At 31.4% G+C, this 25,661-nt stretch overlaps 6 protein-coding genes across 14 annotated transcripts; 3 read left to right on the forward strand and 3 right to left on the reverse strand.

Annotated features, from left to right (window-relative positions):
* Positions 1-948: 948 nt before the first annotated feature.
* On the reverse strand, positions 949-6,139 carry Strump (WASH complex subunit strump). Of its 2 annotated transcripts, XM_076390572.1 has the most exons (18): positions 6,064-6,139; positions 5,789-5,994; positions 5,565-5,667; positions 5,286-5,477; positions 4,993-5,207; positions 4,553-4,919; positions 4,206-4,478; positions 3,900-4,125; positions 3,579-3,814; positions 3,202-3,453; positions 2,939-3,121; positions 2,742-2,858; positions 2,494-2,666; positions 2,114-2,376; positions 1,853-2,036; positions 1,561-1,781; positions 1,340-1,493; positions 949-1,267 (listed from the first exon to the last, which is right to left on the reverse strand). In XM_076390572.1, exons 2-18 carry the CDS (start codon positions 5,908-5,910, stop codon positions 1,114-1,116), a joined length of 3,435 nt encoding a protein of 1,144 aa, XP_076246687.1. In that variant the 5' UTR covers positions 5,911-5,994; positions 6,064-6,139; the 3' UTR covers positions 949-1,113. The 2 variants fall into 2 exon arrangements, with proteins under 2 accessions (XP_076246687.1, XP_076246688.1); XM_076390573.1 differs by lacking the exons at positions 5,286-5,477; positions 5,565-5,667; positions 5,789-5,994; positions 6,064-6,139 and having other exon boundaries at positions 5,069-5,087.
* Positions 6,140-6,512: 373 nt separating this feature from the next.
* LOC143187178 (transmembrane protein 223) lies at positions 6,513-8,119 on the forward strand. The gene is made up of 4 exons (XM_076391238.1): positions 6,513-6,895; positions 6,987-7,249; positions 7,497-7,639; positions 7,835-8,119. Exons 1-4 carry the CDS (start codon positions 6,729-6,731, stop codon positions 7,988-7,990), a joined length of 729 nt encoding a protein of 242 aa, XP_076247353.1. The 5' UTR covers positions 6,513-6,728; the 3' UTR covers positions 7,991-8,119.
* Positions 8,120-8,230: 111 nt separating this feature from the next.
* On the reverse strand, positions 8,231-11,107 carry LOC143187177 (uncharacterized). Of its 5 annotated transcripts, XM_076391234.1 has the most exons (7): positions 10,753-11,107; positions 9,931-10,228; positions 9,754-9,846; positions 9,461-9,666; positions 9,169-9,380; positions 8,832-9,095; positions 8,231-8,703 (listed from the first exon to the last, which is right to left on the reverse strand). In XM_076391234.1, the coding sequence occupies exons 4-7, from the start codon at positions 9,596-9,598 to the stop codon at positions 8,445-8,447; spliced, it is 873 nt and encodes a 290-aa protein (XP_076247349.1). In that variant the 5' UTR covers positions 9,599-9,666; positions 9,754-9,846; positions 9,931-10,228; positions 10,753-11,107; the 3' UTR covers positions 8,231-8,444. The 5 variants fall into 5 exon arrangements, with proteins under 5 accessions (XP_076247349.1, XP_076247352.1, XP_076247347.1 ...); XM_076391237.1 differs by lacking the exon at positions 9,931-10,228 and having other exon boundaries at positions 8,832-9,077; XM_076391232.1 differs by lacking the exon at positions 9,931-10,228.
* Positions 11,108-12,112: 1,005 nt separating this feature from the next.
* LOC143187161 (microtubule nucleation factor SSNA1) lies at positions 12,113-15,135 on the forward strand. 4 transcript variants are annotated; one of them, XR_013003156.1, is made up of 5 exons: positions 12,114-12,411; positions 12,614-12,813; positions 12,896-13,130; positions 14,628-14,846; positions 15,018-15,122. XR_013003156.1 is itself a non-coding variant. In XM_076391198.1 (4 exons), exons 1-3 carry the CDS (start codon positions 12,360-12,362, stop codon positions 13,001-13,003), a joined length of 360 nt encoding a protein of 119 aa, XP_076247313.1. In that variant the 5' UTR covers positions 12,113-12,359; the 3' UTR covers positions 13,004-13,014; positions 15,018-15,132. The 4 variants fall into 4 exon arrangements, 2 of the variants coding, with proteins under 2 accessions (XP_076247313.1, XP_076247311.1); XM_076391198.1 differs by lacking the exon at positions 14,628-14,846 and having other exon boundaries at positions 12,113-12,411; positions 12,896-13,014; positions 15,018-15,132; XR_013003155.1 differs by lacking the exon at positions 14,628-14,846 and having other exon boundaries at positions 15,018-15,135.
* On the reverse strand, positions 13,546-15,502 carry Brn (beta-1,3-galactosyltransferase brn). Its single transcript, XM_076391195.1, has 2 exons — positions 15,367-15,502; positions 13,546-15,297 (listed from the first exon to the last, which is right to left on the reverse strand). The coding sequence occupies exon 2, from the start codon at positions 15,244-15,246 to the stop codon at positions 13,858-13,860; it is 1,389 nt and encodes a 462-aa protein (XP_076247310.1). The 5' UTR covers positions 15,247-15,297; positions 15,367-15,502; the 3' UTR covers positions 13,546-13,857.
* A 1,305-nt stretch (positions 15,503-16,807) lies between these two features.
* Positions 16,808-24,632, forward strand: Cdc27 (cell division cycle protein 27). Its single transcript, XM_076390624.1, has 13 exons — positions 16,808-16,945; positions 17,464-17,539; positions 17,621-17,768; positions 17,830-18,213; positions 18,281-18,602; positions 18,693-18,881; positions 18,969-19,215; positions 19,298-19,478; positions 19,564-19,789; positions 19,918-20,045; positions 20,178-20,499; positions 20,577-20,724; positions 21,039-24,632. Exons 1-13 carry the CDS (start codon positions 16,922-16,924, stop codon positions 21,164-21,166), a joined length of 2,523 nt encoding a protein of 840 aa, XP_076246739.1. The 5' UTR covers positions 16,808-16,921; the 3' UTR covers positions 21,167-24,632.
* Positions 24,633-25,661: the final 1,029 nt, after the last annotated feature.

The following is a 25,661-nucleotide window of genomic DNA, read 5'->3' on the forward strand; positions in this document are numbered from 1 at the left end:
ACACTTGTGACGCGCGAATTTTTACTTCAGGCATATTATTTAACGATCACGATTCCATGTGAAAAGGTTTAACTAAAATCCCAGAGGACTACGAGTAAAATCTAGTGTTGAACTGCACGTGTAGACGAGATAAACTGAGCTGGGATTTCATCGCGGTCCCTTTTGTATCAGGCCGCCAGCACCGCCGTTGTGGCCGCCGACGTCGGCGCCCATCGACGTCCTAGCCGCCAACTTTCTTCACCTCTAATTATTTAATTCAGTAGTCACTTTGCTAAGCTGCCCTAACAAGAATAAAAAATTATTAAATTTTTTTTCTGATAATGCGTTATTAAATATTTAAATTGATATTCTCTCGATATTTTATAAATAAAAGATGCGATCGTTGACGTCTTCGATGTCCTTGCAGCGGCCGTTCTAGCCGACGAAAACGCCTACGTCAATTATTTCGCTTTACTTGATATAGTGCTGAAAACAATAAAGCTTGTAGCATGCTGTAAAATTACATAGTTGAGGTAAAGATCTTGGACCATTTGGAAATATTGTTATGGCGTGATTCGTAATGTTGAGATTGTAAAAAGCATTGTAGCAGCGACGCATCGCCGCCGATTGCGGCGAACAGCGCGTTCAGCCGCCAATGCGTATGTAATTTCCCACTGCAGATACTGGGGATGTTCCAAGTGGTTTTTTAATGACACTTTTACGTAGAAATAGATACGTGTTATAGAGCACTAAAAGATTGCTCATGGACAGTAAATATATTTATGGAAATTTTAGAATTTACTGTAATCAATTTTCATAAAATAATACTTTTAAAAACTTCTTTTATGAAACAATATTCTTGGAGATGAATTTTCATGAGGCAATGTTTTTAAAACTAGAAGATATATAGAAAATTATACATAGTTGTTCAAGAATCATAAGATTTTATATTAATAATAGAATTTTATTTCTTATATGTAACAATAACTGATATATATTTAGCATGTAATACATGTATGTACAAAATACAAATTTTTATGCGAATATATATACAAAATATAGAATATTTATTTTTTCATACTTCAATGGAAACTGACTTTACTTAGAAACTTATATTACACTTAAAATGCATAATTATTTAGCAGTCTTCGCTTGAAAATGATCCATGATAATTATTGGGATTTCTTTAAGGACAAGCGATCGTGGTATGCCAGAATATTTTATAAATAACTCCAGGAAATGTAATGCATTAGTTCCTTCAAATTCTCCGTCGCTTCCCGTTTTTGCACTATGGGTAGAATATTGTTGTCAATATAAATTACAATCATATTATTTAAAACTTCTATTTATATCTTTATACCTGTCTGGTGTCGCGCAGGAAAGAACGTATGTACAAAGATATTTAACATAGCGAGTCATTACTGAATAAGTACACTGACGCAAAACAGTTTGCACTCCAATTGCGAATAATATAGCGTCGAGAGGGTCCTGAGGCTTTTTACTCAAAAGACTTCCTAAAAATATTTGTATTTAATTTATACTGTAGGGATTAAAATGTTTGTGCACTCGTGAATCGTTTACCTATATTTTTGCAGTACTGCAATTTAGATAGTTGTGAGACAGTAAGGAAGAATATAATGATTGCAAAATTATTTATATTTGGCGATTTAATATAAACGTTATTATGAGGATTACTTATTCCAGCCCATTCTAATCTCACACTAAGCTCGCGTAGTAATTCAGTTTTTTCAGCCTTATTTTGCTCATTATTGTCACTTTTGCTGAGCTCGAGTAACACAGCTCTGTAAATGTATGAAGATATGCTAACACAAAGCTAGAAGACATTAATATTCAAATATTATTCATTACATACGTGTTTAAAGTTTGAAGCGCTGCTTCCATATGTTTGGCTTCAAATTTGCAAGCAGTGTTTAATTCGTAAGCTATTTTCTTTTTAAGAAGTTGATAATGTCCGATTTTTAATACCCAATCCAACAATTGGGGACTAAATTTACTGGTATGGGCGCTAATAGAACTATGAAGTTTTGACGCGTTCCCTATGTACGAATATATGTCATTTTACAAAATATATTTTAAAAAAGTACTTTTATATACATATTTTAAAAAGAGATACCTTTAGAAGACTCTGCAGAATTTAATATTGCTTCAAACTGATCAAGCATAGACGTCCACGTTTTATTACGAATGTTTTTTTCTATATGATGTATCATATTATCCAATTCGGTAACAATATAATATGAAATAAGTTTATCGAGTCCTGTTAAGCCAGGTGTACCTATCGACTCTAATATTTTTGAAAATATTTTGTAATTTAATACTTCTGCTTGTGTTTTGAGATCGTACCAGGCCAGGGAATGTTCGATGTATACTGTTGTTCTAGAAACATCTATATATATAATTTCAAATAATAATGAAATAATAGAAAGGAATATAGTGCCAATACTGATTAAATAGACAAAATAATAAAAAATATTTTTTGAAAAACTATTTTACCTAGGGTCAGTAATACGAATAAGTTCACGAGCAAGTCTGCCTATGAAAGTAACAGAACTATTATCAGATACAGATACATGTTTTTCTTCTTGGAAATATCTCCACGATCTTTCTGGAATCCAAGAGGAACCTGTGCATTCTTCTTCCACTGCATTATTTATAATATATGTTATCTACAACCACAGAATTCAAAATGATCATTAAAAATGATCATTAAAATAATTACAAGCCATTGTAAATTAACTCACTTCCTCATGCCATATTTTTAAACTGTTTATATTTATATAATCTTGAATGTATTGAAACGATTTACGGTAACCGTCCATAATTGCACCTAAATTATCAAGTTTCTGTAGTAATGTTATCTAAAATTATATAAGATTAATGCGAAATAATTTCTTAATAAATGATATTACGCCATTGATAAATTTAATTTAAAACTTACTTTTGATTTTGGTTCAAAAACAAGACCAGTGTCTAAGGCCAGTGTAACTTTCTTTACTAGTTCTTGGCGTATACCATCTTCTAAAAGGCGATGAGAATCAACTCTCAACACTCCTAAAGGAACACTTCTTAGAGACAATACTCCTTTCGTAAACACTGAGACTGCATATGTTAATTTGGCCATCTGAAGTAAATTATTTTTATGTAATGAATGTAAACTTATTTAATGATGTGAAAGAAGAGAAGTTAAACAGTTTTATTTACTTGTAATCTGTCATCTAGCTGTGCATAATCTTTTAATTTATCTTTGGGCAATTTGGTAGGAATTTCTTTAAAAGAATTCGTTTCAAGATGTACTATCTGAGCAAGTAGGCCAAATACGGTTTCTGGTATTATTTGTAAAACACGTCTGGCATATTTTTCTAATTCTCTACTGTAGTATTGTGATACTGATGATAAATCTGCGCTACGCGCTTGATTCACTCTTAATAAAGGAGTTTCTAACGCTGAAGCCATCTGAAAACAAAGATAGATATAAGTATTCAAATAGTAAATCTACTAAGTAATAAATAATAGGAAGCAATACAGTTTATAAGACTACAAACTGTTGTAAGAAAATTAGTATAAATGTTAAAATTTACTTTTAAAAATAGGGCTTTTAATTTTATTACAGTGGGAGGACTTTCTTTTATACTAGCTTGCATTGTTTCAATAAATGATTCCATTATATTCCATGCATAGCAGCAATCTGTTACTATATTCAAACTTATCATGGTGTCTTCTGTTATACTTCCTGTACGCAACATATTATGCAATATTTCACGTGTATCGGCTAAATACTGCGATATGTGTAAATTATTTTCCAGCTGATGGAATTCTAAAATATCAACAAAATCTTAGTACTCAATTATTATGGACTAATTTTATTTGAATTTTCATATTCCATTTTATCCAAAGATTACCTTGGACTTCTTCTAATGCCTGCAAGAGTTGTACTATTTTCCTACCATCTTCTTGTTGCAATGAATCGATGTGCTTACTTATCTCCATGAACCATGCATGTAAATTCTGATTTTTTTCTATGCCATCAAGAGATTTATTGCCACCAAATATCTGGGCAAGATCTGTTATACGTTCAACGCATATTCCTTTGTCCCTAAGCCACTTAGTTTCTTTACCAAACAACAACTAAAGATTAGAAATGAAGTTAATAAAACGTTTTGTTAATTTTTCGCGTGACTACATAATGTACGAAATATTATGCATACATCTTTGTACAACTGTTTCACATCCTGTTCGATCTGAGCAGTACTTAGTAACAACTGAAGGCAATCGGCTGTTGTACATTTACTTTCACTCACTACTAATTGTCTAAGCATACGAGATCGTTTTGAATCTTCTAAGGATATAGTAGACATCGCTGTATGTAAAAGTATCCAGTGCAATGTTATATTACATTCTTTCACTAACTTTACCAATGTTTCTATCGTACTTTCATCCAAAGTAACTGCTGATTGTACTTCCGTTTCGGATATTAATTTCTGCAATACGTTTATGATATAATAAATAATACATATATTGTGACGAATTTAAAATTATTTAAGAATATATTTACCTTTAACTTTTGACCATACTTTTGCGCGATTATTTTTACATTTGATGATACAAGTGTGTTATTAAGAGCTGTTTTTGCAGCTTTATATGGTGACCACCAGTCACATAAATTTATTACTATCCCCATGTAAATACTGATTACCCAATTATCAGGGAAAAATCTATCTACTATTTCTCTCATGATAGCTGTATGTGTATGTAACATGGTTGGCTTAAATGATAAAATTATAACCAACATAGATGCTTGAGTGGAAAGAGCAGTACTGCGATGTTCTGGGTGTGGATAAGCAAGACTTTGATTGTATATTTCATCCGAACGTAAACGTCCAATAATATGTTCTATCAAAGAGTCACTTACTGGCACTCTCCTGTAAAATGAAACTGTTGTATAAGAAATGTTGTTCAAAGCATCGCAGAATCAAACAGTTTTAGAAACCCCACTTAAAGTATTCCTCAGGATAATTTGCAGGGCGTTTATTAGATGTTTTAGAAAATCCAGTTGAACGAAGTAACATACATATGTCATCAACTCTCGTAGAAGATGAACGTTGAGCATTATATCGGTAATAAGATACAAGTAATCTCTCCCTTATACAGCCTTCGAAATGATAATCCACCAAAAGTAACATAACTCCATACAAATACACTGCCTCACACTGTTAACATAAGAACTCATATTAAGAGGACTTTCTTCTTTTGAATAATAAAGCAAAAGTTTGATGAAATAAAAGTACCATCAATTGTCTTCCTTCCTCATTGAGCATAATTGAATCTATCGACTGATGAATGTACATTCCATCTCCTAGTTCATCTACATAAAGGTTTAGATCAGTGACATATTTGTGTATACTTTCGAATGCTAAGTAAAATCTTGAAATAATATCAGAGAAATTATTTCGTAGCTCTTCATCTGTCTCTTGAAGAACCTATATAAAAACAATAATTGTCAGTTATGAAGATTAAAATTATATGACTAAAAGAATGTGTATTTTTTGATATTTTTCTTTACTTACTGGATCATTTTCGATTTTTTGTTCATAGGTGCTAACTGATTTAAAATATGCAAAATCAATTATAATTGATCCATACTTTTGTATTATTGGTTTAGAATTCAAGCTGTAAAATGAAAGATTTTTATACATCTTAAAAGTTCATATAAAACAGACGTAGTGACGTTTACAACAATGATTTTTATTTTGTTGACAAAACATGTATAAAGTTTGAAGGTGTAGATAACCTAAATACTGGCGGCACGTAATCCTTTAATCTCATTAATTCTGCTATAATTGCGTTCCCACGAGACACCAGACGTAATAAATTCTGCCCACAAATATTATTTGCTGCTAAGAAATCACCCATCTTAAAGAATCCTTTATTTAAACAAAAGCAACTGACAACTCATCGACATCGTGATAGCAACAAACGTCAACGATCACATTAACACTGTAACAGGAACTGTCAGATTAAATTGCAATATGTTTTATTATAGTCAATTAAAAATATATTTTTTACATGAACCATTAATTTGTAATATTCAATACATCGCTTAAACCTTTGAACAAAGATCTGTATTTTGCATGAATGTAACAAAAAAAAAATATTGAAAATGTCACGTGAAAAATAATTATCAAATCGAATTATAACAAAAAATTCAACAAGTAGCGTTAAGTACTGAATAACAATGTGTGTACAATAATGTAGAAATTATAAACGATTCGCTGTATGGAATAATGAATTTTGCTGCTTTTTTCAAAATTTAGCAATTAAAAATTTTCTTTACTAATTTTCATTGTGCGTATGATTTAGAATTTTTGCAATATTCTAATGCGTTTAACAGATACAGTATATGATGATTTATTTTATTTATGATAATTCTTTTAAAATTATTCGCTTAAAATAATACCACATACATTATTTACACCCTGTATATACAAAGCACTTATCAGTTATCGGACAATATTTTCGGTAGGCGTTCGGTATTTATAGCTGAATCGGTTAAACTTGAATTTTAGAACCTCACAAAAATATCTAAATAAAATACACAAAATATTTGATATCATGAATTATAGAAATAAAAATTAGCCGAAATATAAAATAAGAATAAACTGTGAGAGATACTGAGTGTATCTATTAGTGAAAACAAAAATCTAAAAAGGTCATATAATCACACTCGAACAATGTTTAACTGTTTATATTTTAAAAATATGGTTACATGCACATGTGTAATTAAGCAGTTACAATTTTTGAAGCAAACTTTAGTGCAAAATGCTAAATATAAACAGCCTGTGTTTTACAGACCATATCATTGTTCGCCTAATCGTGCATTTAGAATCAAAAGCACAAAGTAATTGACTTATGCTATTCATGTACAAAAAATTTGTTTTTAAGATACTTTTTATAAGTTTAGGAAATATTTCTAATAATTTTTTTTACAGGAACTGTGTTCGACAAGAAACAGATCCATTATCTGTGAATACAAATGTACAAAATAATGTTTTATTGTATAAACATGAAAACAATGGTTATTTGCAAGGAGTAAGAATTTTTTTAATTGGAGGGATATTTTGCTCTGCAACAATAGCATACTATTCGTACAGTCCAAAAATAATATCAGAGTGGTCAAAAACTAAATCTTGGAAAGAATATTTACGTTCTATTGAACTCAACTCAATATTTTTTTTTTATGGATTACTGTCAGGTAATTATACAATTTTTGTTTGCAATTGTTAATTAGTACCTTAAAAATAAAAGTAACTTCTAATGGTGAATTATTTGGCTTTCTGCATGTTTTTGAATATTTTATAGATGTGGGTATTATATTATCAGGTATTAGCTAAATTATATTAAAATTCTTTTTTATAACTCTTAATATGGAAATATATCCTTAATTATAATACATATGTATATTAAAAATACCTTTCTTATTTCTGTATTTTTATATCTAGGACCACTTATATGTTTAGTACTACATTTTTCAATTCAACGATTTATAAAATATATTATTTTACACAAAGGTGGCAAAGATGTGACTATAGTCACTAGTCATTTATTTAAAAATCAAATATATTTTACAGTTCCAGTAGAGCAGGTAAGGAATACTTTATAAAAAGATTTATTTAATTTACATCTGATTTAGAAATACAAATCAATTACTGAATCAGTAACTTTGATTCATTTTACATAATGTTTTATTTATTACTTTACAAATCTCAATTGTATTTTAATTGCTTATTTTTAAGTAAACAATATCACTTTCTTATTGATGTTAATCATTATGGTTTAGGTGCAAGCTTCTTGTGCACAAAAGGAAGCAAAATCTTACTTGCCACTGAAAATTCAACATCGTAATTTCTACTACTTGATAGATAATGAAGGAACTTTTTTGAATGAAAGCCTATTTAATAGCACAATTTGTACTTCAAAATATTGGAAGATTTAGCAGATTATTTTACTTTAATTTGTCAGTAAATAAAACGCAATCATTTCATATTTAGATGTAAGATCATCATTGTAGTATGATTTTGTGAACAATATGTACTGTAAATAAAATTCATCATTCAGACTTTTACATCTTCATTGGTTCAATTATTATATAAAATATGTATATTCAAAAGTTTTATCATTTACAAGCAGAATTTATTATATGTACATAAGTATAAAATAAATAACACTTCATTTTATACAAAATATAATTCTTGCATGTTACAGTGTCAGTGAAATAATATGTTAGTGACATTAATATACATGGTATATCTGTTTTTATTCTGAAGTTAATTTCTTCGTAACTGTTTCATCTGTTTTTATATATTTTTAATCAGGCTATAGATAAACATACTGAAGAATCAATATGTTTATGTTTATTTCATATATACTTCTTATATACGATATTATTTTCAGTACCTTTGACGATCATAATATTTGTTTGAATATTTGCTCATACGATCGCTATATCCATCATCTTGATATTTATCTTCTGCCTTGTAATACACTTCAGGTGCTGAGCCTACATGTCCTTGCCAATACCTTGTCCAATAAAGGTCTTCTGGATTAATATCATGTGGGTGTTTTGCATTTCTAAATACATGCACACAGTATATAAGGCTTCCTATTAAAGTTAAAAATCCGAATACGAGAAACACGATTCCCAAAATCCTAGAAAGTAATAATTTCAATAAAACAATTTGTATTTAAAAGTATAATCTTCTTCTGAGCCATATAATATTACTGATTAAAAAATTATGGAAAAAACATGGAAAATTTGATCTTTTTTATTAACTTACCAGACTACTAATGGTTGAAAGAATTGAATTACTATAACAAAACCTAATGTAACAAGAATTAAGCCAAGATTGAGAAGTAACATGAGGCAACATACTCCTTTAGTATTTGGACAAAATGGATTAGGGGTTGACATAGTTTCTATAATAATGCCATCCTTCCTGGATGTTTGCGATTTTACTGATTTTGCAGAACCATAACTACAATGACTAGGTGCCCGATGACCGTATCTTGAACTTGGAGCTAGACTGTGGTGTGATACATGGCTATTGATAAACAATAATAACATTTACGACATAATTGCACATAGATAATATTATACTTTGTTATTTTCACAACCTTATATCTGAAGTTGCCCTGTACGCAGCACTTGTAATATATATATCTGAACCATTGTCACATATACTACCATGTGAAGCACTTTTACTAAGAGGGTGAAGGCTGTGCCTGGAAGATCCGGATAATACTGAACCACGACTGTTATGTGTGCTTTTTAATCGTCTTGCTTCTTCTTTCTCATATCTCTCTGGACGATCCTTCTTTGTTTTTACCTATGAAATTCATACATAAATTATACACAAATTATGCAAAATTCTTAATATTAGTCTTAACATTAATTGTAAGAAAGTACCATTGTAGCATGGTCAGCAGACACAATATACTCTGATACTGTACGATCTGATGGAGCTTGATGACTTTCATCTCCATCTGTTAAATACTCTCTGTTTGTGCTATTATGATACCCTAAATACCTTGAAGCATGAGTCATTGTGATTTCTTTGTCAGTGCACAAACATTATAAAGTCCATGTATTGCGTGTCATATTATATACATAAGCTAGAAATAAAAAAACAAATAGTACTTAAGTATTTATATAATAAAATATACAAAGAACTTATTTTACATATTCTGAATGTAACTTACTTAATAAATATTGAATAGTATAAAAGAGTATTCCTATATCACAGATTTCAACAAATGATTGACTTTACATGGGAGTATTATTTATAGCTCATTCTGTAAAAAAGAATTATGTCATTTGATAAGAATCTATAGATATTGTTAAAAAGTGTACAATTAATATTATTAATAATTAATTACTAGTTATTGGTAATTGCTATGAATCATGAACATAAACGACGAATGATTACAGAACAGTAGAAGGATGCAAATTGCATCTTTTAAAATAATACGTAGGCAAGAAAGTAGGAGCGGCCTTCTTCGCTAACGAATTGTAAAACATGCAATTATCATAGAATCTATCGATCGTATAATGTCGCAATAAGTTTCTGTCGGTGGAGAAATCCTTATTTAGTATCGTGATGTCACTTGACAAGGTCGCGTGCATCCTCAATCAGCAACACAATTATCCCGATCGCAATTGTCACCTTTTATTCATCTAATTTACGCATTTCAATTACTATTTACGTGACTCAACTTCCACCTTCTTATATTTTCAATGATCGACATTGCAAGCATTTCACTTTATAATAAAAATTTTATTTACGTTGCAAATAGTCTCGCTCAATCGACAAGAAAAATCGTGGTTAACAGAAAATAATCAAACGTGTTCTTAAGTTTCCACTACTATCAGCTTTCACTTTCCATAGTTTACTATTCCAAACTTTACTATTAAGCAAGAATACAAATAAGAAACATTTATTAGTGAAAATTTTGAAGGAAAAGGTTGAAAGTTTTACCTGCGCGCAGGCGCCATAAATCGTGTCACTTGGGGAACAAGTGCACAGTAATTCACGATTTATCACGATTTTCGTTCATTTCTCTCATGCAGGACTTTAAAACAATCACCAAAATTGATAAAAAGAAATAAGCACGATAGAAAAGGAGTTATTTCTAGTATAATTACAGATTTCGATGAACGACACGATAAACAAGAGCGATCGTAAAAATCGTAACTCGTACCTGATATACTCATGTTTGCAGAAATCTCTCAAAAGTAAGCGTATCCACGTTACGAAGATTTCGTACGAAAGCTTCTCATGTGGTCGTTCTGAGTCGTTCTTCTTGCACCAAACGTTTTCCTTTTCTTGTCAGAAGGCATTGGTCATACAACCGATACTGTAACATATTCGATATTCGACGTTGCCCCTATCGGTATTAACGGTATTCGGTACATCGTGTACTTTAACGAAACACTGTAGATTTATACGTTGAAAAGCGCACGAGGAATTCGATCGAACACTCTTTGGAAGGTGATATTCGCGTTCGAGTGATCGGGGTAGACAGAGCACGACTCTACACGGTCCTGTGGCTTTCACGCTTTCTGCTGGAGTGAAGATTCTAAGCGAAAGGTGCATTTATTGCGGCTCGTCGGACGAAAACACTTCGCAGTGTCTTTAAAAGGCAAGGCAGTGCTGCACTGCTGATTCTAAATGCAATGTTTTAGTACAGAGAATTTTTTCTTTGAACCTTGGCTGTTTTGGCTGAAAATACAATGAAAATGTTTATAGATTTATAGATTAATTATTGAGAATAATATAATAACGATAGTATTGTTAAACTGGCTTAATTATAGTGGAATATATATATATATACTTAACTTAAATTTAAGCAATCAAGTTTTACAAGTTTGAAGGCAAACATCTTCAAAAATTTTTTGTAAGAAATATTTAACTTGTTTACTGCCGATCACGCGTTAGCGAGTGATATGGTTTCGTTCGTAAACTGCTGTCTACGCGCCATCGCGTGAGACATCAGTGTTCAGTTAACGGCGAGTTACAGGCCTGGCAGTTTTGAGATGATGTGTCGTTTTAGATGGGCAGCGAACGCTTTAATGTCAATTCCCAATTTCATATAATTATAAAATTAAAGCTTCCACGTATTAATACAATTCTTTTTTATTTATTTATGCACATGAAATTTGTTTCTAAATGTTACTTTCTATGAAACTGTTTTAAAGATAAGACGCGTTTCACGATAGGGATATACTTTTATTAACTAATTTTATGTTTAATGTGTATTAAATCATAAAATTATAAGATTGGAATTTATTTATCTGACGAGCATTGCAAATCTTTATGCAAAATATATAAAATAAGAAAGACAATAAAAAGTTATAGTATTTTACAGCAGAACTAAGTTTTTATTTAAGTTTTATTTCTCTGGATAAGTTTATGAAAATATATTGGCATACTGCTTTATTTTATTCATAATATAGGTTCAGGATTAACAGTTAATATTATATACAGAAAATGATGTTGAAGAAATCACGAAGATAATGACACATAAATATTATATAAAGTTTATTACAACTTACAACTTTATTCAATAAATTCCACCTACGATTTTTAAATAGACAAATATTTTCCTCGCGACAAATGCGCATGCGTGTCAAAATAATTACTTTCAAGTCGCGCGCTAAACTGAAACGTTTGTTTGGCGTCATACATGTCATGTGTCCGAAAGTTTGAAATAAATTGTCAGTAAACCGTTTTTGTAGTTGCATAAAATTTGTCATTGTTCATGCAGTCCTATTGTAATTATATTATTTTGTGCATGGAGGGTTTGAAATGTCTCAGCACGGTGCTGCATTGCAAGCATATAATCAAGAACTTGTAAAATGTAATTTCGATATAACCTAGATTCTGTTTGTTTATCATTTAAAATAGTAAATAAAATTATTATTTAATTACCGATTAGTTTATATGAAAACAATCGTAAAAATGTGTGACTCTTCACATGGAATTATTTTGTGTTTTATTGAAAAAATCTAGAGGTTATGCATTTATAAAGTTCAATGTTATGACTTTTTAATTTCATTTAGGTTTAGAAGAAATGAAATTGAAGCGTACAGAGTTACAAGCCGAAATCGAGTCACAAGAGGAAGAGAAAAATAATTTGCAAAGAGAAATAGAGAGGCTATCTTATAAATTGACACGTTTAAATGATAGTTTAACTAAGAGAATAGCTGTAAGAAATGAGTATGATAGGACTATCGCTGATACAGAAACAGCATACATAAAGGTATACTTGTCTGCAATTTTTGTTCCATTAAAATTTTAGGAACATGACATTAATATTTGCATAAAATATGATTTTATTACAGATTTTAGAAAGTTCACAAATTTTGTTGAATATGATAAAAAAGGAAGCTACAAATTTAGATCACACATTAAATAAAACAAATATAGAAAAACAACAATATTTGCCATGAGTATGTGATAAGTACGTGGAAGTAAAGAATGCTGTGTATATCAATCTAAAAAATATATTTGTTGATGTTTTAAATATGAATATAATAAGATCAGAGTTGCCAATAACAGTTCAACAAGTACAAAATTGTAAATATTTTCTTAAACTTGCAACTTATTTCTTGAAATCTTCATCATATTTATCCATATCAATATAATTATCATTTTTTTAAAACCCCTTTTCCTATAATACACTTGTATTTTTCTTACTGCAAAATGGATTTATTAAAGTAGTAGTAACTTTTTACCTATCAGTAAGATTTATAAATATCTGTGTTTAATGTTGAATATTATTTTGTATTAATACTAATTGTTTAAATATTGATGCTACATTTTATTTTATTTACATATTGCACTGATTTAAAACTGCCATAATGATTTATTATGTGACTAGAACTAGTTAATATATTTAAATTTGTTTTACATAGTGTTTCTAAATATGTTTAATAATAAACTAATTTTGTAAAGGAATATTAAAAACACATAATTTTTTACTAATTGCATTCTATAGTCTCTCATTATTCATTATAATTTAAAAATAACTTATTGCATATACATGTATCAAGAATATTCAAGTCGAATATACATTATTGTTTAAAAATCACATTAATTTCGAATGATTGAAAACTAAGAAGAGAACATTTGATCATGCGTTGAATATAAAATGCCAAACCTATTTAAGTACTGATTAATAATATGAATAGTATGGAACTGCAAGAGTTTCTAATACTGTAAAATTTTTTGTTTTACTCTTGCATATTATTTCTAACTGTTCTGATTGCATGAATGCATAAACTTCTGTAAAATTATTGAAAGTTTATGCATTGCCAAGAGCTTTCTGTTCGTTCCATATATTCAGTAACTCAGTCGGGTTCCCATATCCATGAGAAGTTATCACATATTTGTAATTAAATTTTGTATATTCTTTTTTGTAAAAATGAAACTCTTCACAGTGAAAAGGTTCAATATCTGCCTTCTTTGCAACTAAGCCTAAAAAAATATCGTCGAATTTGAAATGTTTTGTATAAAAGCTAGTATAATACATATCTAGAAGTCCTTCTTTTGACAGTATATATGCACCAGCTGTAACATATGGTGGCCATAAATGATAGGGGTACTCGCTAAGAGAAACATACCATTTAGAAGATTTATGACGATGAGGTGAAGATACAATTACAAAACCTGCAAATAATCTAACATCATCTGGGAGTTCAAAATCAAAAATTTGTCTTTTGTTTCTATTTGGTGCAAATGTTTGACTAGATGGTAGTGTATTAGTGTTTGTTTTATAGTCTTTGATAGAGTCATTAATAGCTACTGTAATTGGAACTTTTTTAAAGAAATATTCTTTTAATGTATGATTAATTTTATCAGTGTTCAATGTTTCTTTTATATTTTCATGATCAAATAAATCTCTCCTATTTGGAATACTAATATTTGTCTCTGTAATTACATCCTTAACATCTGGTTCTTTGTTGAAATCAGAATCTTTAACTTCTCTTTTATGAGCTATAAATTTCTTAGGTTCCTTAAGATAGTCTGGATAATTAGTTGGATTTCTTATAAATCTCAAAACATTTTTTACAGAAACATATATGTCATCATCGACAAACATATAAAACTTTGAATTTGAGCAATATTTTACCAACCATTTAAAAGACATCATAGTCTTAATAGTATTATTGTAATATGTGTCTATGAAATTTGCTTGTATGATGTCTTTGTATTTTGTTGCTTCTGCTTTTACTTGTGCCTGAAGTTCTTCATTCTGTGGACGTATACCTAACATGAAAACTGTTTTTGAAGGTACATCAAAGAATCTTTTCTCAAAACCCCATGAGTTTCTAATTGCCATTCTTTGTTCAAAATTCTCCATAGCAGATTTTACTACATATACAACACGAAACTTGTTGTATCCTGCATCTACACATTTTTGTTTGTTATCCAATATGAATGTGTAATTGTATTCATTTATAGGATCAACAGCAGGTTTATCATTATGTCTCAATGCATTCACGAATTCATGTACATCACCTTCGTATGGATAAACAAAATTTGTATCATAATCGATTTCAAGAAGGTGTGTGAATGCTCCAAAGAAATCGAGTAGCATGATAAAACCAACACAAATGCAGACATACTTCAACTGGATCTTCGATGCAAATCGAAAAGTCATTTGAAAACAAGGATGCAATAAACAACACATTATTGCCAAATAAACTGTTACATAATACTTGTCTTTTGATATTTGTACATCCTGTAAAGTGATATAGTTTTATATTACATTTGAACGTGTATGTGAAGAAGCATTCAAATAAATACTTACACAGCTATTATATATGTGTTTACAAACAAATTGATAGAATACACTTTATTCTATTCATGTCTGAAGTAATATTCTTCTAAAACATAGCCTGAAAAGTATATTTATAATACATTTTATCGATTAGATAGAGTAAGACGTTATCTATTCTTCATTCCTCTAATATTTGTTCGCGTCGATAACTCATGCATAGATGTAACAAGTATATCGTTTCAAATGCATTAATCGAAAGCTTGGTTAAGTGCATGTCAGACTCATTAAATTTTCATAAATAATTTAGTAAGATTACGTTTGAAAATTTTAAACTTAACACACCCTCTCAGACTTTTTCATTTATACTAATAAATTCATTTGACGTTCGTGTAGTTTACATTTTCATGTTACCAACCAACTACAAAATGCGAACTTTTCAAATTTGTTTGCTATCACGTTATGAAAGAGCTTTAAGTTGTAAAAGTATATAGGAATATAAATAGAGAAATTATTCTTGTTAGTTTAATGTCTTATTACGATTGTATGTACAGCTAATATTTTAACAATAATATCACGAATGACTAGTAAATATAAACATTTTTGATTCCCTTGTCAATTGTTACCGAAGTTTTATCTTTTTTATGTTTTGTATATGTATTAAACAACTTTAAGTTAAGATTTTAAAGCATTATGAATATAGGAATAGTTGAATCGAAATTTATATTTCTTTAAACGAAATTATCATATATGTATGTATTAACCAGAATTAAATGTATGTATAAGTTTAAATGAACATGTGTTTGTGTTGTTAAGATTCATTGGACCGGAAATTGGTACCCCTGCAGTATTTTATCATTTTATTTTCCGCGGGAAATTACGAATAAGGCTACCTTTTTCTTGAACTATATTTAAACTTATAATAATATAATTATTTGTAACATGTAATACGATTCAATTATTACGATGTTATCATATAATTCCTCTTCTTTTTCATTTTTAGAGATGGAAGCATACTTCATTACTAAATTTGTATAATTGATCAATTTTTCTTACTCTGTATACTTTACTGCAATCAAATAGAAGTTAACTCACTTAAATAAAATAGTTACTTGAAAATGATTTACTTAATCTTAACACAAAATAAAGTTAATTCTCAAATAACAGTAACAAAGTAGTCGAAAATGTTGATGTAATCTTTCTTATTTCAAATACAAATTCCTAAAACTTGATTAGAAAAACATTTTCACTTCTTCTCGTTGAGAAATAAAAAGTAAGATTCCCTTTTTTAACATTCTCTATTTTCCACATTAATATTTCTCAAATTTCGCTCTCAAATTATTTATCGATATCACGCGTTTCTGCTACCTTCGCGCGGTATACTGTCAATTCCTCATGGAACTGACGTTTCTGCGATGTTGGCAAGCCTTTGTTCTGAAGTCGGTTGTTCACTTCAAAAGAATCGGAGCAAAGATGGACTCCTAAGAAATTTTTATACACAGCAGTCATTCGACTTTGGATTTTCTTCATTAAATTTCCTTGAAACGTTCGAGATTATTCTTATATGACCAAGCCTGCCGTGTGAACGATGATTGTACAGGAGCCAGTGCAGGTAAAGTCGACAGAGACCGAAGGAAAATTGCCAGTGACGTGCGATTTTCTGTCGGGGCGCATCCACACTTATTGATACTGATATCAGAAATTGAAACCGTTTACGCATACGTTTCTTTCCTAACCGAAAATTGCTTTTGCGTCTCACGCAACGTTCCACAACGTTTCCTTCGTTTTGCGACGTAATCTGTTTCGTCTAATTATCACGATTCCATTTAATATCCCGTTAAATGCATTTTTCTGTGAGGGTGTATTTCTTTAGGGTTGTTTGCTTTTGCGAAATGGACGTAAATGGGAGGGGATACGACTATAAATAAGTACAAACGTTTATGAGGTTTATGATTTCCTTCTATTTTGTGTTTAATATAATTAAGCTTCTATAAACTTTGAATACTAGAAATTATGCAGACACTGTGTACATGTAATTCTTAATTTTTAAAAATGTTATGATGAAATGTTTTTGATTCTTGCATAGTTATACGCATTATGTCAATATGTTATTAATGTGTATGATTACAGGCGGCCATATGGCATTGTTTAAATCATTATGCTTATCCAGACGCAATATTTTTAGCAGAACGATTATGTGCGGAAGGCAAGTTTTTGATTTTTTTTGGATTACGATTTTTGTGGTGATTTTTAAATTGTCTTACTTATTAAAATTGTTTTTTTGTAGTTGACACAGAAGAAACTTTATTTCTCTTGGCAACATGTTATTACCGTTCGGGAAGAGTTAGGCAAGCCTACGCATTGCTTTCCAAAAAAGCACCAAATTCTGCGCAATGCAGATTTCTTTTGGCCAAATGTTGTTACGATTTAGAAAAGTAAGTGTAAAGTATGTAATTATTTGCAATCAAAGGTACAATTTAATATTTGAATTTTTAGATACGCAGAAGCAGAGGCAGCAATAATAGGAGGGTATTATAAGCAGCTGAAAAATCTAGAAGAAATTATAACTCAGTTTGGTGAACATGCATGTTTTTCACTTCAGATTATAGCTAAGATTTATTACAAAATGATGCGTACAGCGAAAGGGAATGACGCGCACAAATTGGCTTTAAAGTTAAATCCATTTCTTTGGCATTCATTCGAAGAATTATGCAATGTTGGTGAAGTGGTAGATCCAGCTAAAATCTTTCAATTAGACAAATTAGACAATTTTACTATGTGCCATGGTAGCACGCCTGCTCCTAATTACACTACTGAATCTGATCTCACTGTACCTCTCAATAATTCTACTTGTACACCAACTACAAACGGTACCAACGTGTAAGTATTCTTCAATTGCGATAATACAAATATGTTTACATAGCATTATATTATGAATGCCTTGTAGTACTCCATCACAAATGACGACAGCATCAACTGTAATAAATGGTATAGGACCTGGTGTTCGATTACATTCTGTAGATGAAAGTCCCCAAAGTCTACCTACACATTATAATAATTGTTCCTCAATATCACCAAGAGCTAAGCTTCCGCGATACCGTAGTATGTTCAACAGTACTATGAGTCCCCTCACTCCGAGTTTTGGTATTCTTCCATTGGAGAGCAATACACCTGAACCAACAGTTTTACCTTCACACACGACTCTCACAGAAGCCAATGATCAGAAAAGTTTAGTGAAACGTGTCAGTAGCCTAAGAGCTCATGTCGGGGTAAGATTGAATCAAATAGCAGTCATTGAGTAATTTTAAATCACTTTATTTATATTGTACCGTGTAATATAATAATATTTTTGTTTACAGCAACTAATGTCGAGAAAAGAGACACCTTTGCAACAGGGAAAACCAGTGTTTTCGCAATCAGGAAATACAAGTAATAGCGCCAATATTGTTACAGTTACACCTACAACTCCAACACCTGCTGCGCCAACGTTACAAGGTACAAATGTTAGGCGTTCGTCAAGACTCTTCAGTCATAGCTATTCAGTCAAGGTAGTTAATTTTGTTCATAGTTTAAGTTTTTAATTTCTATCGTATTTAAGTATCACAGGTACAACTGAAATCTTTTTTTTTTGTTAGGAAAATAATAAATCTCCTAATAGAAATAAATTCGCGACACCCAAGTCTCCGTCTCGGAAAACAAAGGCTAGACTTTCAAAGACTAATTTAAACAAAACTAATTTCACCGAACTAAATGAACGAAATCGGAATGAAAAGGAAAAATCAGAAACTATCACGTCAGAAAAAGCTGTAGCTAATGTAAATGCATTGAACAATCAGAGTACTACTAATTTTTGTGCTATTACACTTCAGAAGCAGTGTGCTGGTATGTTGGTAACATTTTAATCTTCTTGATAAGGTATATTTGTTTTTTTATTGTTGATATAATCGTCTTGTTCTGTTTTTAGAGGGTTTAATGTCATTGTTACGTGAATTAGGAGTTGCGTATCAACATTTAAGTCAATATAACTGTACTCAAGCTATTGAGATATTAAGCGTTCTTCCAGCCCAACATTATAACACCGGATGGGTGTTATCCATGCTAGCTCGTGCACATTTTGAAATGATTGATTACAAAAAGGCTGCTAGGTAAAAGTCTAGAATGATTAAAATTCTACAAAATTTTAATAAATTGTATAATATGGATTTCTAATTTCTAATTCTTGGCATATAGTTATTTTGCAGAAGTCAGACAGCTGGAACCCCAAAGGACTGAGCTTATGGAAATTTACAGTACAGTTTTATGGCATTTGCATGCTGAAGTACAACTCTCCACTCTAGCACAAGAACTTGTCTCTGAAGATCGTAATTCACCAGCAGCTTGGTGCGCTACTGGCAATTTGTTCTCTGCACAAACGGAACATGAAACGGCAATCAAATTCTTTCAACGAGCTATTCAGGTATGTTATTCAGAATAACATTCATATTAAGACCAATTTATTCCTATTTATCTCCTTAAAGTTTGCTTTGATTAAATTTGTTTCAATTACGATGAAAATAAAAATTGTTTGTTCTTCAAAATTTGTAGGTAGATCCCAATTTTCCATACGCCTATACACTTCTTGGTCATGAGTATGTTATGACAGAAGAATTGGATAAGGCCATCACTGCATTTCGTAACGCCATTAGGCTTGACCCTAGGCATTATAATGCATGGTACGTCTAATTAAACCAAATGTATTTTATTAGAATTTCAATTACATATTGGCAGCTGCTATTAATAACATTGGAATTATGAATGATTCTGATTTATGAAATTTTCGTTATTTAATTGACTCTATTTTATAGGTTTGGATTAGGAACAATATTTTCCAAACAGGAGCAGTATAGTCTGGCAGAATTGCATTTCAAACGTGCGTTACAGATTAATCCGCACCATTCTGCGATAATGTGCCACATCGGTGTCGTGCAGCATGCACTAAAGAAAACTGATCAAGCTTTAAAGACTTTAAATACCGCAATCGCTAATGACCCTGACAATACGTTATGTAAATTTCATCGTGCGAGTATTAATTTCTCTATTGGTCGACACGCGGAAGCGCTTAAAGAATTTGAGGAGTTAAAAAATATTGTACCCAAAGAGTCTCTAGTCTATTATTCGATAGGAAAAGTAAATTTTATTCCATTATTTGCTTATATCACATTTTTGTTACATGCAGTTTGTAATTGAATTAATCATTTTTCTAGGTGCACAAAAAGTTGGGTAATACTCATCTTGCACTAATGAACTTTAGTTGGGCAACAGACCTAGATCCTAAGGGTGTCAATAGTCAAATTAAGGAAGCTATATTAAGTCCTGGTCAGGGTGATGAAGAATCTCCGACAACTCAATCAGGTAATTCATACATGATGCAATAGAGACTTTAAATCAAGTAGAACCTCGACATATTTTAACTAATTGATGGTATTATGATCGAATAATTAAATTTGTCAGATAATTGAATAATGTGGTAACACAGATACGTGTGTTTATCATATTGGGATACGACGTAAACGCCACGTGTAGTGGCACAATATAAAAACATTATTAACACTGTGTTAAGAACACGTTTTCCTTCAAATAATTCTATTGCATTGATTAGTATCACGATCTACAATTCTTTTGATAAATCTGTTTATCTATATTATCGTTATTTTGTTTACACATAGATGAACAGCAGGCGCAAAGTAATTCGATGGAACAGGAGATCGAGAGCAACAGGGAAGGAAGTTCCAGTGGCCTCGCCGCGAACGTCTCTGTCGAAGCTCACGCCGACGACAGTGACGATAGTTTATGAAGATATCACCCTGTTGTGTACAAGATTGCTATGAAGTGAAGCATCGTCGCGCGCCACACTATTTATCTTTTGTATTGATCGAACCGATCAATTCCTTTCGATTGACTTCAGCTCACTCTGAATTCGTCGTAACTTAACGCGCGCGCGTGCTCATCTGATTTTCGTCTGAGCAGTGCTTCATTGATTAGACTTTTAATATTTATAAAGAAAAAGTATCCTTCTTAGTCTCGTAGTATTTGCGACCCTTGGGCAACTAAAGGAAAAACAAATAAGATATAACACTGTCCTTTTACTTTCTGGATCGTACAACATTTATTTTCTGTCGATGTGCCGGGAAAGAGAGTACTTTTCGAACAGTCTGTTCTATTTTTCGATGCTAACGAGAAATTCCGCGATATCTATTTCATCGATTTGTATATTACGCGTACCACTGTATATTTTTTACGATTACTCGTTTCACTTTTTATATACGTTCGAGCGTTTCATCAATTTCGTTTAAGGATTAGAACGGTTTTGAGTAGAGACTGTATCGCGTTCGAGGAACGGGCGAGTGTAAACGTAAGCATGCCGTAAGTAGATAGGGAATATAATTAATTAACTGAGGTAAATAAGTATGAGGAACTGTAAATGTAAATTATTATTATTATATTATTATTATTACTGTATTATCAATATTATTAACACCATTAGTGCTGTCAGTGCTATTATATCCATATAATTACCGTTGTTGATTTAGTGAACATGTGAAATATTATTTGGCCATCGCGGTGGCCATTGGACGATCGTGCAATTCTCGTCGTGAAAGCAAGAGTCATCAGGCGGCTCGATCCCATCTTGGAAAGCCGATTTCACCGTGAGCCCGATTCTCCCACTCGGTGTCGATCGTTAGACGATTCGACCACCTCAGGCGAGTCAAATCTGTTCTCGCGATGCGTTTATTGACTTAAATATCACAGGTGTCTCGAAAGTCTATTACATACTTTTATTAATAAGGTTCAACTATTGTTCGAAATAAAATGCATTCTACGATCACGAATTGTACACTGTTCCAACGATCAGTTTCACTCTGGCATATCTTCTTGATCGATCCAACATTTTCTCCCAATATTACGCTATTGTAACTATTCTCCAATTATTCATTTTTATGTTTTCTTTTTCGTCGTGTATTGCGACTCGATGCTCGTCTAGTAAAGTCTATTTCTTTTCTTTTTTTTTCCTTTGAGGACGACAAACTGGACGATCCGATATGTTTATGTTTTAGACTTTTTGGAGGCCCTAAGAGTTGTTGACGTATTTAATTGTATGCGGCGGAATCTCTTTTATCGCGATTTCGATGGTATACTCTCCACGATGTTGCTTTAATCTCCACTGTTCGAATGCATGCATTCAAATCTTATTATCAGATTGTATCTTGAGAGGCGTATACCATCCTCGATAATGAGACGACTTCACGTGTGCACGAGACACTGCTCGAAAAGAGAGGAAAAGAGACGTAGCATTTTATATTGTACACATTCGAAGGGAAGAGAGACGCGACAAGACAACAAATAGACGAATTGCCGACTGAAACGTGTATATATATAATATATAAGCATACGTGTATGTGATACGGCATCTCGTCTCTTTTACTTTTTCTGATAGAAGCGTATCCCAATTTTTCTGTGTCTCCATTGACCATTCAGACGGTTGTTAGACTCTGGTTCGAAAGGAAATTACGATTAACTGTGATTTACTGCAGTATTCTTTCTTTATGAGCAACTTATTACCAGCAAAGAGCTTAGAGAAAGTTAGGTACTGTTCTAAGACACTATTTTAAATGTTAAGAGCTTGTTTTAGGAGTAGCAAAATTGAGAGTGGCTATATAAGTAAGAAATTGTGATAAAATTGAGAGTCATTAACGAGAAAATACTGTAAAGTATTCTAGGACATATACTTTCATTTCCTATTTACAATTTGCGAGTAAAAGACCAAAGAAATTCGTGTTCAACATACTTACCCTTCTTTCTACAGTATTTATTCGTTATAAGATCGCCGCTATCTCTACTATTTCTTTAATATACCCATGTTTTGTGAGTCTTAGTCCTAGTAAACTAAATAAAAGTTGCTAGTTTGCTTAATTAACTTCAACAATAAATATCGTACACTCTGTAAGCTCTTACTAGTATTGAGTCGCGAGGTTGTATCGAGTGAGGGCTTGTAAACACCTTTTTTTCTGCAGAAATCATGAAAAATGAAACTAAACCTAAATCAGAGAATCTGAGTAACTTTTGCTTATTGAGATCTACCATAAATCTTTTCATGAGGCTTCTAATTTCTGAGCCATGAATTGGGATACGCTTCCCCTTACATTTTTCGTTTCCAACATGTTCTATCTTTTTGTTTAGCTTTATTTATTTATTCGTTCATCATTCTTTGAATTTCTTTTCGCACTCGAAGCGGAGGTAACACGACTGAGAGTTTGAGAAATTGGAGAGTCCCCTTTAGTTGTTGACTCGGTGTTCAACCCTTTGAGTGTATGGACGTGTATTGTGCATTTAGAAGCGACTGTGAATGTTCAGTAAACATTCAGGAATAGACAAGGCTATTGGACTTTTGTGGGAAACGTGAACGCTGAGCGTTTGCATGTGTCGACACCCAAAGGATTAACACGAAGCGTCGCGTGCGACTGTTGCCTACGTGTTCAATACGCTTTTTAGTTTTAAGGGAGAGCAACTGAATCTGTGAATTAGAGAATAGGACAAGTCCAAGTAATGGCAATTAACCATTTTTAAGTAATCTCAAAATTATACTTGGATCCTAGAGCCAAAGTGTATTAGTTACACAGAAAACAAGTGGACTTAATAGACACTGGTTCTGGAATCCAGATATGTGAAATATACAGAAGTACACCTTGGGATTAAATATCTCAAAATATGGTTTTTGGACTTGTACTGTTATTAAGCTCATTGATTCAATCGAATTAGTAGTTTTAAGAAGGGAATAAGCCCAAAAGCAGGATAACCGTCTGAAGAAGAAAATAAGTCTCCAATTTGTTTCCTTCTTTAAATTAATTAATGTAAATTTCATAGCAAGATTTAAGCCTCTTGATTGCTTTTGTTATCTTCCTTATCTTTTTTGCCACTGATAAGCAGAGCAAAGTTTTACCATATTAGCGGTAACATCCCAATTCTCGATTTTTGGTTTCTATTCCCTTTTTCAAATTATTCATTCAATTACGCTGCAGGTTCGAACAAGGAAAAGTTTATCATTGTGTGATGTGTGGTACATTGAATAAATGGATCCCAAAACGTTCAGCTTCCTTGAATAATCAGGAAGGTGTGCGTAAACGTCTTTGCTTCGTCTGATTCTTGTACTGGCAATCGAGTAAACTAAATCGTGTGCCCAGCAACTTTCAGGAACGTTGTCGTGTTACTCGTTACAAAATGTACGTGCAAAATAAAGGCCTGCACTTTGTATTATAAGTGGATTTTTGTTCTCTCATTTAATTGAACATTAAGGGGGCCGTTTGGTCTAGACGTTCATTTGTTAATGGTATCTTGAGAATTTTTTTTAAAGAAATCAGTAGACTGTTTTATGCTAAGTCTTGAGACAAGTATTTACTGATATTTCAAGTATATTAATTATTTTATTTCAAGCAAAATTTATCATTGTTTCGGTTTCTTCAACTGTTTGTTTCTTTTTTAACTGTATATCGTGTACCCCCACGAGAAGACTACAAATGTTTCACAACTAAAAAGAATCCTCAATTTGAACTACTGTGTTTTATACTACTGTAATTAAGGAACTTTGTATATACAAATTTTGTTTTAGATTTTTTCCAGAATTTTAGATTTTAGAATCGTTAGACAATTAGTCACTACTATCTTTGTGAATCACCAAAGACTAATGATAACAATTCCTTCAAAACGTTATTCATTGCTGTGTTATATTTTGGTCAGTCAAACTTTCTCTAGTTAGTCACCTATTTTATCTTTCACGTATCTACTTAAGAAAATTACCGTAAAAGAAGAGTGAGTCATCATGTGTCCCATCCTTTATTTAAGATCTAAGCGGCGACCATTAGGGTCTTAATTCGAAATCTGGAGTCATAGTTGTAATCTTCATACAGCAAGTCTATTTGTAGAATTCTGTAGCTTGTGTAAATTGTGTAATTTTTGGCATATGTGTAATTTCCTTTATAAAATTATTAGTTACAATTCAAAAGTGAGTCTTATTCGAACATTTAGATACCAGAATTTTCAACGAGAAGAGTGTGATAGTTAAAGTGTTAACATATTAATTCTAAACTTATGTCCACGCAATTGGAAACACCCTGTACTTATCATAAACAATAAATAAAAATTTATTTTAACGGAGGAGCGAATATTAAAGATATCTGTTCGAGTTGTTTTCATTATATTCGTTAAATATTTCAAAGGAATATTATCGATGTCATGCATTTTGTATTGTTGTTATGTAATACATGTGCGTATCGTTTCGAAATGTCAGTGAGTGT

This window comes from Calliopsis andreniformis, unplaced genomic scaffold (genome assembly GCF_051401765.1).
Source record: "Calliopsis andreniformis isolate RMS-2024a unplaced genomic scaffold, iyCalAndr_principal scaffold0022, whole genome shotgun sequence".
Classification (NCBI taxonomy): Eukaryota; Metazoa; Arthropoda; class Insecta; order Hymenoptera; family Andrenidae; genus Calliopsis; species Calliopsis andreniformis.